Genomic DNA, 12,523 nt, shown 5'->3' with positions numbered 1-12,523 from the left:
AATGAGTGACATATACTAATGGCACATAAAACTTTAAATTCTGTCTGATAAAAGCCACTGCGGTAGATGACTTTGTGTTTGTCATGAGCAGCACAAGGTTTATGGCACAAGTTGTGCTCTCAGCCATCCATTACTTGTGCATTTGTAAGCTATAAACAGTAAAAAAAAAAAAAGATACATTTTATTTTCTGTCTTTAATTGCTAATGTTTTGTCTGGTCAGCTTCCAACAAGAAGGACTCACTGAACCACTTAAGGACCTGCTTTATTTCCAGGATACATATAGGACTGCATTGTCAGTTAAATCTACCAGCTTGAGCATCTGTGTTGTATTATACTTTTTCAGTAATATTAAATATGGCACTATATTGCATTGTAAAGCATGGAAACCAGGGGGAAATAAGGGTTTTTCAAAGTGCCAGTAAACACGATGACAGCCCCCACCCCCACCCCCCTCATACAAAAACATGAGCATGAATAAAAAGACTATGCGGCAAAAACACAGTCTGTGAGAGATAAATGACAGGCTGCCTATCTGTTAGTTGCAGCCTTAATTTTGACATACAGTTCTTTTTATTATCAAGTAATTGTTTGATAAATAAAGTGTCAGGAAATAGTGAAAAATGTGTGTCCCATTTTCCGTAAAAATCCAAGAGTATGTCTTCAAATATCTAGGCTAAGGGAACAATAAAATATAATACATTATATGTTTGAGGAGCTGAAACCAGCGAATTTGTCTAGTTTTTCTTTTCTTTTTTTTTTTTATTAAAACATGTCAAAATGGTTGTTGATTACTTTTCTGTTGATCATTGCTGCAGTTGTTGCAGCTGCTGTAGTCTGAATGCACTGTGAACCATATATCCTAAAAATTCTGTCACAGTTGAAGCGGACTGGGAACCAGGTCCTTCTGAAGGGCAGCACCTTGGAGGACGCTATCACAGCCGCCATCACAGCTATGAATGAACCTAAAACCTGCAGTACCAACACTCTACGCAAATACTTATTAGATGCCAACAAGGACAGAAAAGAGTACCAGTTAGGTGAGACTCCCTCTCTCTTGCTTACATGATTTAATGGGACTGCTTAATGGGATTGACTCAGAGGGACAAGCAAAGCATTTTCAAAGTAAATTTATTCAAAATAATCACTCAAAAAATGTATAGTTTTATTCTTCATGTTTGTTACATTGGATTCCAATAGGGACCACTTAGAATGTATATGCGAAACCACACCTGTGCATTTGTTTTCGCACATCCTGTCTGATGTCCTGTCGGAGAAAACTGATTGATTCTCGGACACATCAGTCAAACAGTTGGTTCCTCCTTAAACGAAACATTAAAACGGTTCTTACCAATGAAAGAGCTGGAAGCAGGGACTCTTTTAATACATGCAAACCAACACACACATCCACGAACAAGCCTGGCAGGAGTCAAGTGTGGGCACTGATGCAGAAATTGTGCATTTATTCTTTTTGTTTTTGTGAAACATTAACCACCAAGAAGTGGATTCTGCTGCAAGACTATTTTAGAAGCTTCCATGGAGAAAATTTGTTGTTTTCTTTCTGTAGACACCCCATAGGCTGTACTTTAATAAAGATTGAATTGAATTGAATTGAATTGATTGATGTTTTGGGTGACCACAGCTATTATTTTCTGCAAGGGATGCAACCAACTTTTTACATCCACATTTCTAGTCTACAGGGTTCAGCAGTTCACTCAAAAGGCATATTTTTTTTGTTAAGATTGAGTGTCACTGCATGATAAGATGTGGGTAACAAGGTTTGTGCATCCAGAATGTAATTACTAAAAGACAAACTCTTTCTTTAGTGGCCAATCTGAGGAGGACCCTGACAAAGTGTAAAGTCCTAGGATGGATGGAGCAGATCACTGGTCACGGCTTCACAGGGACCTACCAGCTCTCGTTCCCTTTCTACCCCAGGTATATCATCTACACTTGGAGAAAAGGGTTCCATTGATTAACCATTTAATGTTAAGAATACCTTCTTTTTTTCCCCCTTCATCACACTCTTTCTCGATGTTTAAAAATCTCAGAATTTCTAGTTTTTGTTCCCATCAGTGTCCACAAAAAAATTCACCATGGTGGTCAGCAACACATGTTGAAACACAGACACCCAGAGATACAGACCATGTTCTGTTTGAGATATGGATCTTGTAATCTTCATCTAGTAATTGAGATATTTCTAAGTCTATAATAAGGAGATATGAAAGTTTTTTAAAGAAACCTTTTCATTTGAGTGAATAAAATATGCTTCCATAGTATATAGTTTTTAAATATTTTATCTATTACATATTTTAAGGCAGATGGATCAGTTAGTAGCTAGCTTTGAAAACAACATCCACAAAACATGTACATTTACTCAGATTTTCAGATACTTGTATTTTTCATTTGATACACCTTCTCGGCTTTTTTAAAAAAGAATATTTTTCTCTTTAGTCCCACCATCCTGTACCCAGACAAATTCAAAGAGCTTCAGAACAAAAACACAACAAAACCTGCAACTCCAGCCAAGCGGAGGCGGGTGGCTGACTCTTCTGACGAGGAAGAAGAAGAGTCAGAATCGGAAGAGGAGGAAGACGACTCATCGGACGACCCTCCCTACCGTAAGAGGTGGGTATAAAAGTTCTAATTTCATATTTGGATAGTATTCCAAAATCCAATGCTGCATCATTAATCAAGACACTTAAGTTACTGCTTTAATAAAAAAAGAGAGTGACGCCATTGACTATGAACCACAGATCTAAATGATATATATTAAAATGTATGCAAGTCCTAAAATGATCATGTAGCACTGTAACTCTCAGGAAATCTCAGAAATGTGATTTTCTCTAGTTTTAAATGAAACGTGACATTGTTCAGCCACCTGGCGTGAGAAGGGGGTTTTGGTTTTGAAACGAAAAAGGATCTGGTTCAATCCATTTGTTGTAAGTATCACTCAGAGACTTGAAGATTGAGCCCTTAAAACCACACAGATCATGGTCCATTTTAATTTTTTAATCTGATGAAGATGTAACTGGAATCTAATATTGTCCAGTTAAATAAATGTTTGGTTTGGAGTGAGTTTGTAGGAGTTTTTATTTTCATAGATGTAGTATTTCAGCAGCCTTGCACCTACATGTGTGTGTAACAGTCTATTTAAATAACTGCTGCATGTTCACATTACTGTTAGGAAATATCAGAAGAGGCCTCCAACCAAGGCGCGCCGTCCCCCACCTACCAAGAAATCTCGGACCGCTAGTCAGACAAAAGCTAAAGGCAGGGGACATGCCCTCGTAAAGAAGTCTCCAGCCAAGAAAGCAGTGTCTTCAGCCAAGAGATTGGGAAAGAAACAGTCATCCTCCAAGAAAGAATCCAAGGCGCCAACTAAAGCCACACCTGTAAAGAGAGGAGCTCCTGCAAGAAAGCCCAAAACGCCAGCCGTTAAAAAGCTGAACAGGAGGGCGTCCAAGCGACCTGTTTCCAGAGAGTCATCTCCTGAGGAGGCTGTAGTCACAAAAGAGACTCCAAAGAGCGGGTCCAAGCGATCTAAACGTACAGAGTCGACCCCTGCGGAGCCCAAGGTTAAAAAGTCGGTGACCAAAAGTGGATCCAGTCAGCCCGAGTCTGAAGACTCGTCCAATGAGGAACCTGCGGTCAAAAAGTCAGCGAGGAAAAGTGGATCCAGTAAGCCCAAACCGGCAGGGTCCAAGCGGCCTGTAGTCAAAAGAGGGGCGAAGAGCAGCAAGCAGTCCACTCGAAAGTCCAAGAGAGGGAAATGGTGAGCCCAGGAGTGCCTTCCACGAACTGGGCCGCTCTGAATATGCAGCAGTCTGCCGCTTTGCTTCAGTGCTCTCTCTCTTTTTATCATTGTTTTCTCCCTTTTTAATGGGACAGTAGTTTTTTTTTTTTTTGTTTGTTTGTTTTTTTTTTATTATTATTTCTATCGTAAAATAAGAACGTTATCCTATCCTAACATTAAGTTTACTGTACATTGAGAGTTTCTGAATTTCCTTTTTAATCACCATGTGTAGAGAAGCTCAGTTAGTGTTGCCGTTAAAACAGATGTGTTACCAGCTGCCAGCTCTGGAAACCATAGCAGGATCCCACATACTGTAACTAGAGCCATGTAGTGACTTCTGTTTTTATATCTCTTCCTTATCCAATCTGTAGGTGTTGGCAGCACACATTCCTAATATCATCTGAAGTAAGATATCAGTGTTTTTGAGGGATGAAATTTCCATTTTAAGTTGAAATGTGGGTTAAAATGTTTAAACGGATACTAATAATATTTTATAAAACACAGATTTTAAGGTTGTTGTTCTGTGTCCTGGACACATTTTTTGGCCACACAGCACTGCATCAGAATTTGAATTGTTATCCATATTTGTCCATGAATTATTTGTTTAGTCCTGCTGGTGCCAGGTCGAGGACTTAACAGAGGATAAAACACTATGTTGGTATTCATTTCAAAACGAGGCAGATTGGGTAAAAAGTCATTTTTTGATATGTGTGTGTAAAAAGGCATATACATGAATCGATTTTATTGCTTCACAGTTGTAATTGAGTACAAAACTAAGAAATGTGTGTTGTGAATAAGAAAAAGAAGGATAATAGCTCATACATACCCTGCATGCATGTATTCCTTGTGTTGTTAAGCTTTTTTTCCAAGTCATTAATAAAATGGCTATATTTGTAAACTTGCTGATAATTTAGTCATTTAATATAGTGGGTAAACACATACAATACAACACGTTCTTCATGATTCCAGAACAGAAAGAAGTTTAAGTACTTTTTTAACTTGATAATTAGCACAATAGAATATATGGGTTTCATCATTCTACAGAGAACTGCTCTTCGCAGCTGTGGGGTGCTGCAACAACAGGATTTTTAAATGATTAACTGAAAGATGATTCACCAGATTTAACTATTTCACTTCCTGGAAGTTCACACAATAACAGTGTGTAATGTATAGGAATGTGTTGCATTACTGTCCAAACCATATGTAACGATGAAAGTCCTTTCAGTTTGAGTTCTCAGGTTCAATCTTAAGAAGCTGGACTGTTGTTTGGGTGGAGTATTTGTTTTTGTTCCAACTTTGTTTAGACAAACAACAGAGACATCATAATAGCCTTGCATGTTTAGGTGGGATTGTTGCAAATGCAATCCCATTATATGTTCTCAGGTTCAAAAATTCTTTATTATAACATTTTTTTGACTCCTATCTGCTAGACGCTTCAAACTCCATTCACATTATGTTCAGGTCAATTAGGACATTATTGGATGTATTCATTTTTTGGATCTTTTTCATACTTGTCATTTTTTCCCATTAAGATGAACGGACAATGATCAAAAATGCCAGTCGTCATTCATACTTTAAGGCAGAAACTCCAGTCAAAGGTCAAAATGTTTGGAAACTTTCATTAATCTTTGGTTGTACTCAACTTTGAAATCACATTCATAGTTTTTACACAGTGACGGTTCAAATTTGATGAACGTTTCAGCTAGAATGGGTGGCTTCACACAGAGTGGGGATAAGTTGTTCAACTGGTCTGAAAAATTTCTGTTTAGCTCATCATCTTCCTTTTCACATAATGCTTGCATCAATACACCTTAGATATTTAATTGTACACTATACATTCTTGTAGTTTTTTGAACTTACAAATGAGTGTAAAACTATCTACTGTTTGTTTGACAAATAGTCACTTGTTCACTGAAATGACAAATTTATGTTCGTTTTAAAAAACAAAAACACAAAATTACAATATGTCATGTTGTGCTGTCTAAACATAAAACTGCCACAATTTTATGTTTTTGCCAACTTGCTATTAAGTCGGAGGGTATGTCCCTACTTGCTTTTAGGCTACTTGTAATACTTTTAAGTAGGATTTTGAATGCACGACTTGAAATAAAGTATTTTACATGATTATATTGGTACTTTTACTTAAAAATAATAATTATAAAACCGTATCTGAGTAGGCCTACTTCTTCCACCGCTGGGCGTGTGGTGTCAGCGGGATGAATTGCGCAACGACCAGGAATGTGTGGATAGAGGGAGCAGCATAGGGAGGGAAGTGATTCAACACGTTATCCTCCACTGACTTTCATTTCATACGAGAGGGGGGAAAGTGAACACCTTCCTCCTCCTCCTCCTCCTCGTCCTCTTCCACCTCGGGGTTCCTTTCCCTCAAGCCCCGCCTTGGGCCACCGGTAGCACACCTGGACGACGGAGCGCGGCGGCGGCGGCAGCACGTAAAGGTGATTCGGACCTCGGTGTCGTCAACGGCGTGTGCAGAAGACGCAGAGTAAACTGGCGGAGGTGGTGTTGCTGCTGGAGGCTCTGAAAAGTGAGTTTGTGAGATTTCATAGCTTTTTTTTTAATTTTTTTTTACGACCTTTGAACTGAGACGCTCCAGTGTCTGTTGGTCTACAGAAGACGGAAACTGTTCCCAAGTGTTATCTAGTCCGCTGTTTGTCATTTTGACTTCACTTTAACACTTCGGTTTTTGTCCACTGTTTGGAGCATGTCAGGACTGATAAGCTCATAAAACACATACCAACACTTCCCCGTGTATTAACAGCGACTTCTACACATCTACAACGCTCAACATTTTTTAAAGGGATTTAAAGGGGAACGGCCTGGAAAACGGCACACACGAGAAAGTCCCAAATCAGGTTTCTTGTCTTCCTGTATATCTCAAGGTCTTTATTAACTGCACTCTACTGTGATACACCTTAACTTTTCTATATATTTTGCTGGTTTTAAATCCCCCGTTGCACCACTGCTGTGATTGCTGAACTTTTAAAAGTTGAGAGTTTCCTAAACTTTTGTGTGTTTTTTGACAGGCTTTGAATTTACTCTTTTGGTCTTGTTTCTTGTTGCCCTTGGTTAAGATTTTCTCGCTGTATGAGAAAAATAGGCATCATGGGTGAGGCACCAGTGAGAGAAGATGGTTCAGTGACACGATCGGCAGAGGTACTATTTGTGATTTTTATATATCAGTGTGTTCTTTGTGTGTGTGTGTGTGTTTTGCTTAAACTTATGTCTTTGCTGTAAAGTATGTGGGCTCATTTCCTGTGGATGACTGCTGTTTGGATGACCAGATAGAGCGTCTGCACACTCAGCTGAAGTTCCTTAAAGTAAGTCCAGCTCCGTCTGAGGAACTAATACCTGTTTAAAGGAGAATACAGTGACTAATACATTGGTTGTCCTCAACCAGACATGCAGGCGAATGCGGCCTGTATCCATAAAATTCTCCATCAAAGGTGTGAAAATGTACAACGAGGATGAAACGGTGAGGATGGTGTTTTGTCTTGAGTGAAAACATTATTCGCATACATTGATCTGATGATGTTTTAACCTGGAAGTGGTAACATTTATACTTAAAAATGTAGTTTTAGTCATCTTGCATCTGTTGTTCCTGTGTGTTATGTCACCCTCCCCTCTGCAGACCCTCCTGATGGCTCATGCCCTGCGCAGAGTCTCTCTGTCCACCGCACGGCCTGTCGATGCCCAGTTTGCCTTCGTCTCCCACAACCCGGGCAGCACAGATGCCCAGCTGTACTGCCATGTCTTCCAAGCTAGGCATGCCAGAGCGGTAGGAAATGTCCAGTAACATTGTGTCACATTCTCTTGATATAAAATCTATTTGAGATGCGTCAAAGGGAGGATGTGAAAAGTATTTTAAAGTGACCTGTGGTTAGGTGTATGAGAAGTTCATCAAAGTTGGACTTAGCTGAACTTAAAAATTCAAATGTCTGTCACATCCAGTGAAAACTTGTACAAAATGCTTCTGAACATTGTGGTACCGCAACAACACATCTGAGACGGTGCAACCAAACATGGGTCAATAATCGATAAAGCCGTTTAACTTAATAAAAACAGAAATGATTGTAGTATAGTTTGACTTTTTTATTAAAGGCTCTGCACAGGTGTCTGTTCAGGTCAAAGCTGTGTGGGGCAATACTGGGAATTACAGGATGTCACAAACTACAATAAGAGTGATAATAGGGCAACATGCCCTGCCTGGCAACAACTATAACAATGTGCATGTTGGAAAAAACACATTGTTACCCTTCTTATAGTAATTGCAGGAAGCTCTTTCTGGATTCTCACCCAAAACATAACCATACCAAACTGCAACCATCTCTAATCCTAAAATTAACCATTTTAATTTGATGCTCTTAGGCGTAAAACCAACGTCGCTGGTTGGTGCATTTAAAAAAAACACCACTTCAACCCATAGTCCTGACTGTGTTCATTCATTTTGTGGGGAATACATTTAGAGTGGTCAGAAAGTGAGGTTAGTGTTTACTGGCAGCTATAGAGGAAGAGTGGTGGTGACACTTGTTCCAAATTAAAGAGAAGAAGATTGCGTTTCTTTGCTTTGTGATATTATATCTTGACTAGACATTTCAATTGGATGTCTGTTCCTGGAGCCTGTAAGCAAGTTCATTAAAAGTGTAATTGTATTCATGTTATTAACTAAGTCACCTAAGAATTTGATTTACCAGGTAACACTGAATAGTTTTCTCTCCTCTCTGCTGTAGGCCCAGTTCCTGAACCTGCTGCTGTGCCGCTGTTTCCAGCTGTCTTACTTGGAGAAGCACCCAGAGGAGGCTCAGGAAAACTCTGCCGGCTCGATGCCTCGTCGTACCCCTTCACTGCTCAACCACGGTTTCCCTCTCAGTGTCAGTGCCTTGGTGTCCTTCAGAAGAGCACCTTTTCAAGGGCTGTTGCCAGGCACAAAGGTTTGGACCATAACATTTTCTTACAGGTTGATATCGTTCTTGAACCACAATATTTCCCTTTTTAGATTGCAGTTTACCCTTAAGAAGCCTCTAAGTTACATTTTTGTATGACAGTTGAAACTGAATTGGTTAATTAATTAATCAGTCAAAAGAAAAACAATTGGCTACTACTTTTATTAATTGTTTCAATTGTTTTTAAAATTCATCCAGAAAGTTCAGTCTCTCGAAAGAGAAGATTTTCCTTCTTTTCTTAAACTAAATATTTGGGGTTTTTGGACTTTTGGTTAAACCAAGCAAGACATTTGAAGGCGTTATGTGTTATGCATCATTTGACACGTATTTCCATGAATATCTGAGATTTTGTTAAATTTGTGATCCTCATAAAAAAAAAAAAAATTAATTAAAATTTAAACTAACCTTGGCCATAAATAATTCAATTATGGATTTACCAAAGGGTCAAAAGAGTATGGCAACTATTGACTGCCCACTTCCCAATTAAACTAGTTGCACTCAGACAACATCTTCTTTTCCCTCATTTATAGAAAAATAAGAAGTCTTCCGACGACCCGCACAGCAGCCAAGATGAAGTCTTCCCCACCTCCTCTCCCTCCCTGGTTCGCAAGAAAGCCATCCGCACCAAAGCACTGCGCTCCGGCGCTTACCGCTCCTTCACATTTACACCACTCAAACAGCGCAGTGTTCAGGAGCGACTGAATGCGTCACAAGGTGGGCCGAGTGTTCACAGAGCACTATCAAGAGTCAGAGAGTTGATTAGGTAAAGCAAACCCCTCAGTGTTAGGTGATGGGCAGTCACTCACTGTCTGTTGTGGTGTCAGAAGGTAGTTTAAGGTGATGGATAATAATCTTGTCTCACATGGGTCATGATATATTTTCTTAAAGCTTCTCACTGTTGAACTTCTCTCACTACTGTTTATTTGACTCTTACCTTTAACACACTGAAACACAAGCTTTTGTTTTATCACCACTTGCTCCGTTTAGGCCAAACATTCCCTTCACTGAGTTGGGATTACATTGGATGTTTTCCCACACAAACATGGCTGGTGGAGTTCCTCCACGTGTGAAACTCTGGAATTAAAACAAATCCAAATTCACAATGACTTCTCCTCTTATATGTGAAAACAGAAAAGGTGGAAGACCGGACAGTGGTGCGACGGTCCCGTGCGCCCAGCCTGGCCGAAACAGAAGAAGCACTGGCTCAAGCGGTGTGGTGTTGGGCTGGTATCGCAGTGTGAGTGTTCCTCGGGCATTAAACATATCTTACTGACAACAGATGCCTTCTCCAGCACTTGGATATATCAGTGGTTTTCTCTAATATATCTTCTGATTTCAGTGACAGCAGCTATTCCCTGCTGGCAGATGATGTTATGGGTTCGTACCTCCTGTGCTCTCATCCTAAAAAACCCAAATGTGGCTCTCTCATCATTCGTTTCCCCTCTGGCCTGGTGACCCACCTTATAGAAAACACTCGTAAAGGGAAATTCCTGTTGGAGGTAATTGGTTTGTCTTACAAGGTTGAATCTTACATACAATTATTAGCAAACACCAAGCCTGTTGGGCTAATATTTGTTTAGATTTGTAGTGGAAACAAAATCACTGACGTGGGCTACCCAGTAGCTCTCCTGGTACAGGGGGTACCATGTGCTAAGGCTGAGTCCTTATCGCAGCAGTCCGGGTTCGAGTCTGGCCCAGGCCCTTTGCTGCATGTAATTTCCGCTCTTTATCTATAAAATAAAGCAGAAATACCCAAAAAAGTTTATTGAAATTTAGAGGAAATAGTTACATTTTCAGAAATGTATGTCATTTATTGTTTTTGTTTGTTTGTTTGTTTTTTTTTGTCTTTTGCGTTTTTTAATATAAAATATTTATTTAGCAATTTTTGTATCACCTTTATGTGATATTTCACCCAAATATTAACCCCTTCAAGACTGATCCTCCCAGAAATGTCCTCTTGGGTACGTTTATATTTTGTATCTTTGTTGAGAATTCATCAACCTTCTATCAAGTGAAACATCAAAAACCCAAGATGCACTTTCTGTGGATCATTTGATATCCTACATATTTCTCTGAAATTCAGTGTTATATTTACAAACTGTGGTATCTGGGCCCTAATTTAAAATACACATCAGTGGATCTCAACAAAAGTTGGCCTTGCAGCACCTCAGTATTCAGTGTGTGGGTCTGTGTGTGTTGGAGAGAAAGAACATTCTTAACTATTCAATTTTTATGCCAAAGTATTGCAAGTATATAGACTTATTTAATGTGCACAATCCCATAAAACAGCTTTTAGACAACTAGTAAAACTCAATGATGAAATTGTTGGCATTTCATCATAAATGTGTTTGCAAATCAGAATTCAGTATAGCACTAGTTGTGACCATAGTAACGTTTTCTGTTTTCTTCATTTTATCTTTGCGGTAGAAAAACAAGACTGAGTTCACTTCCATAGCAGAGCTGATCGAATACTACACAGAGACCCAAGATGAGCTGCAATGCCTGCTGAGCTGTGCCCGAGTAAACCACTGTTACGAGTGGGAGGAAAACACCAGCAAACAGCAGCCTGTAAAGTTACACAAGAGCCTGAACAAATCCAAGTTGAAAAGTACCCAGAGAAAGGGATGGGTTTAAACCCCTGGACACTGGAACATGTGGAATGCCAACCACCAAAGATCCAAAATAAGTGACACCTGTTTTTCTTTCTTTTGCACATATATCATCTCATACTTTAAAAATCACATTTGGTGTTGTGTGGAGGCTTCACAAACTGTAAAACATAATGCACCTATTAACAGTGTTGGCACTTAATGTATATAGTGTACAAGTCATTTCATTAGAGGGTACTTATTTGTCAAGGATGTAATATTTTATGCTTTCAGCTTTTATGTCTTTCAGTATATTTTTTAAAAATATTTTTATATGTGCCTATACGGCATCAGAGGAGTTTATTAGTGTTTTTATGGATGAAATTAATAACCTTAAACTTGGAGTGGAATTGATCACTCAGATTGTTGCACATGATGGCACTTAAAACTATAACGGTCTTTCTTTTTTCTTTTTTTTTTTGCATTGTAAAGATTTTCTGCAAATATGAAATTTTATAGTTTCATTGGACTTTAATCTTATTCTTTCTGTGTTTAGACATAAGGCCTGGGAGATATGTAAGAAGCAATATTATACACAGTGAGTGTCCTGGTGTAAGAAAACCGGATGGTAACATCAGTTATTTTCTACATCTTGAGACCTCAGATTATATTGGTACACTTGTATCATGGCCACTAAGAGGGGGGCAAAAGGTAGGCTGTGTTGAAATTTTCTGTGTTTTAATGTTTGTTAGTAGTCAGTCTAACCCATGGTTATGTTTGTTTTACTGGTAATGTTGTGTGCAGTTTAGTATACCTTTTGCATGTTGGATCAGTGCTCATGTTTTTCAGTGGAACATAGCCATAATAGAAACTGATATATCATGATATGAGATTAGGTCTGCCCCAGGATGTTGGTTATCATATGATTATCTGTGATATTGTTTCTTCTCCAGGGGGCCACACAACAATTAAGCTTACACGTTTATAGTGAATAATATGTACCGTCTTTTTCCACATTAGAACAAGAAACGGTTTTCTAATTATAAACTCTTGTTTTAGATTAAATGACAGGTGTCTTCTCTTTTCAATCCACACTATGTTTTTTTCATTATTCATGACTCTGCATGGCAAAACCTCACTTGCAGCTTTGACACTGAGGAAGCTACTTTGCTCAGGGGAA

The 12,523-nt window shown here is 39.0% G+C and overlaps 2 protein-coding genes across 5 annotated transcripts in view; both read left to right on the top strand.

Moving 5' to 3' along the window:
* Positions 1-4,692, top strand: part of hp1bp3 (heterochromatin protein 1, binding protein 3) — an 8,570-nt gene extending 3,878 nt beyond the window's left edge. The window contains exons 9-12 of the mRNA XM_087175984.1: positions 844-1,038; positions 1,825-1,936; positions 2,453-2,626; positions 3,186-4,692. Of these exons, the coding sequence (XP_087032110.1) occupies positions 844-1,038; positions 1,825-1,936; positions 2,453-2,626; positions 3,186-3,777 (1,073 nt within the window). The 3' untranslated portion in view covers positions 3,778-4,692. The remainder of the gene's footprint in view (positions 1-843; positions 1,039-1,824; positions 1,937-2,452; positions 2,627-3,185) is intronic.
* A 1,431-nt stretch (positions 4,693-6,123) lies between these two features.
* sh2d5 (SH2 domain containing 5) lies at positions 6,124-12,408 on the top strand. 4 transcript variants are annotated; one of them, XM_023414063.2, is made up of 10 exons: positions 6,124-6,339; positions 6,913-6,968; positions 7,052-7,132; positions 7,213-7,287; positions 7,444-7,590; positions 8,543-8,743; positions 9,286-9,469; positions 9,887-9,992; positions 10,095-10,254; positions 11,183-12,408. In XM_023414063.2, exons 2-10 carry the CDS (start codon positions 6,918-6,920, stop codon positions 11,387-11,389), a joined length of 1,212 nt encoding a protein of 403 aa, XP_023269831.1. In that variant the 5' UTR covers positions 6,124-6,339; positions 6,913-6,917; the 3' UTR covers positions 11,390-12,408. The 4 variants fall into 4 exon arrangements, with proteins under 4 accessions (XP_023269831.1, XP_023269830.1, XP_087032112.1 ...); XM_023414062.2 differs by having other exon boundaries at positions 6,887-6,968; XM_087175986.1 differs by lacking the exon at positions 6,124-6,339 and adding an exon at positions 6,348-6,667.
* Positions 12,409-12,523: the final 115 nt, after the last annotated feature.

Source organism: Seriola lalandi, unplaced genomic scaffold (genome assembly GCF_002814215.2).
Source record: "Seriola lalandi dorsalis isolate HSWRI2012SDOR001 ecotype SW California unplaced genomic scaffold, Sedor1 jcf7180002054520, whole genome shotgun sequence".
Lineage (NCBI taxonomy): Eukaryota > Metazoa > Chordata > Actinopteri > Carangiformes > Carangidae > Seriola > Seriola lalandi.
This window is presented reverse-complemented; position numbering and strand designations above follow the sequence as displayed.

What these genes read in the sequence shown, in the direction of transcription:
- sh2d5 (XM_023414062.2), top strand. Translation starts at nt 6,900, where the DNA reads ATGAGAAAAATAGGCATCATGGGTGAGGCACCAGTGAGAGAAGATGGT. An exon ending in CTCAGCTGAAGTTCCTTAAA is followed by an intron (nt 7,133 to 7,212) that starts GTAAGTCCAGCT and finishes GTCCTCAACCAG; the next exon opens with ACATGCAGGCGAATGCGGCC. An exon ending in GGCTGTTGCCAGGCACAAAG is followed by an intron (nt 8,744 to 9,285) that starts GTTTGGACCATA and finishes CCTCATTTATAG; the next exon opens with AAAAATAAGAAGTCTTCCGA.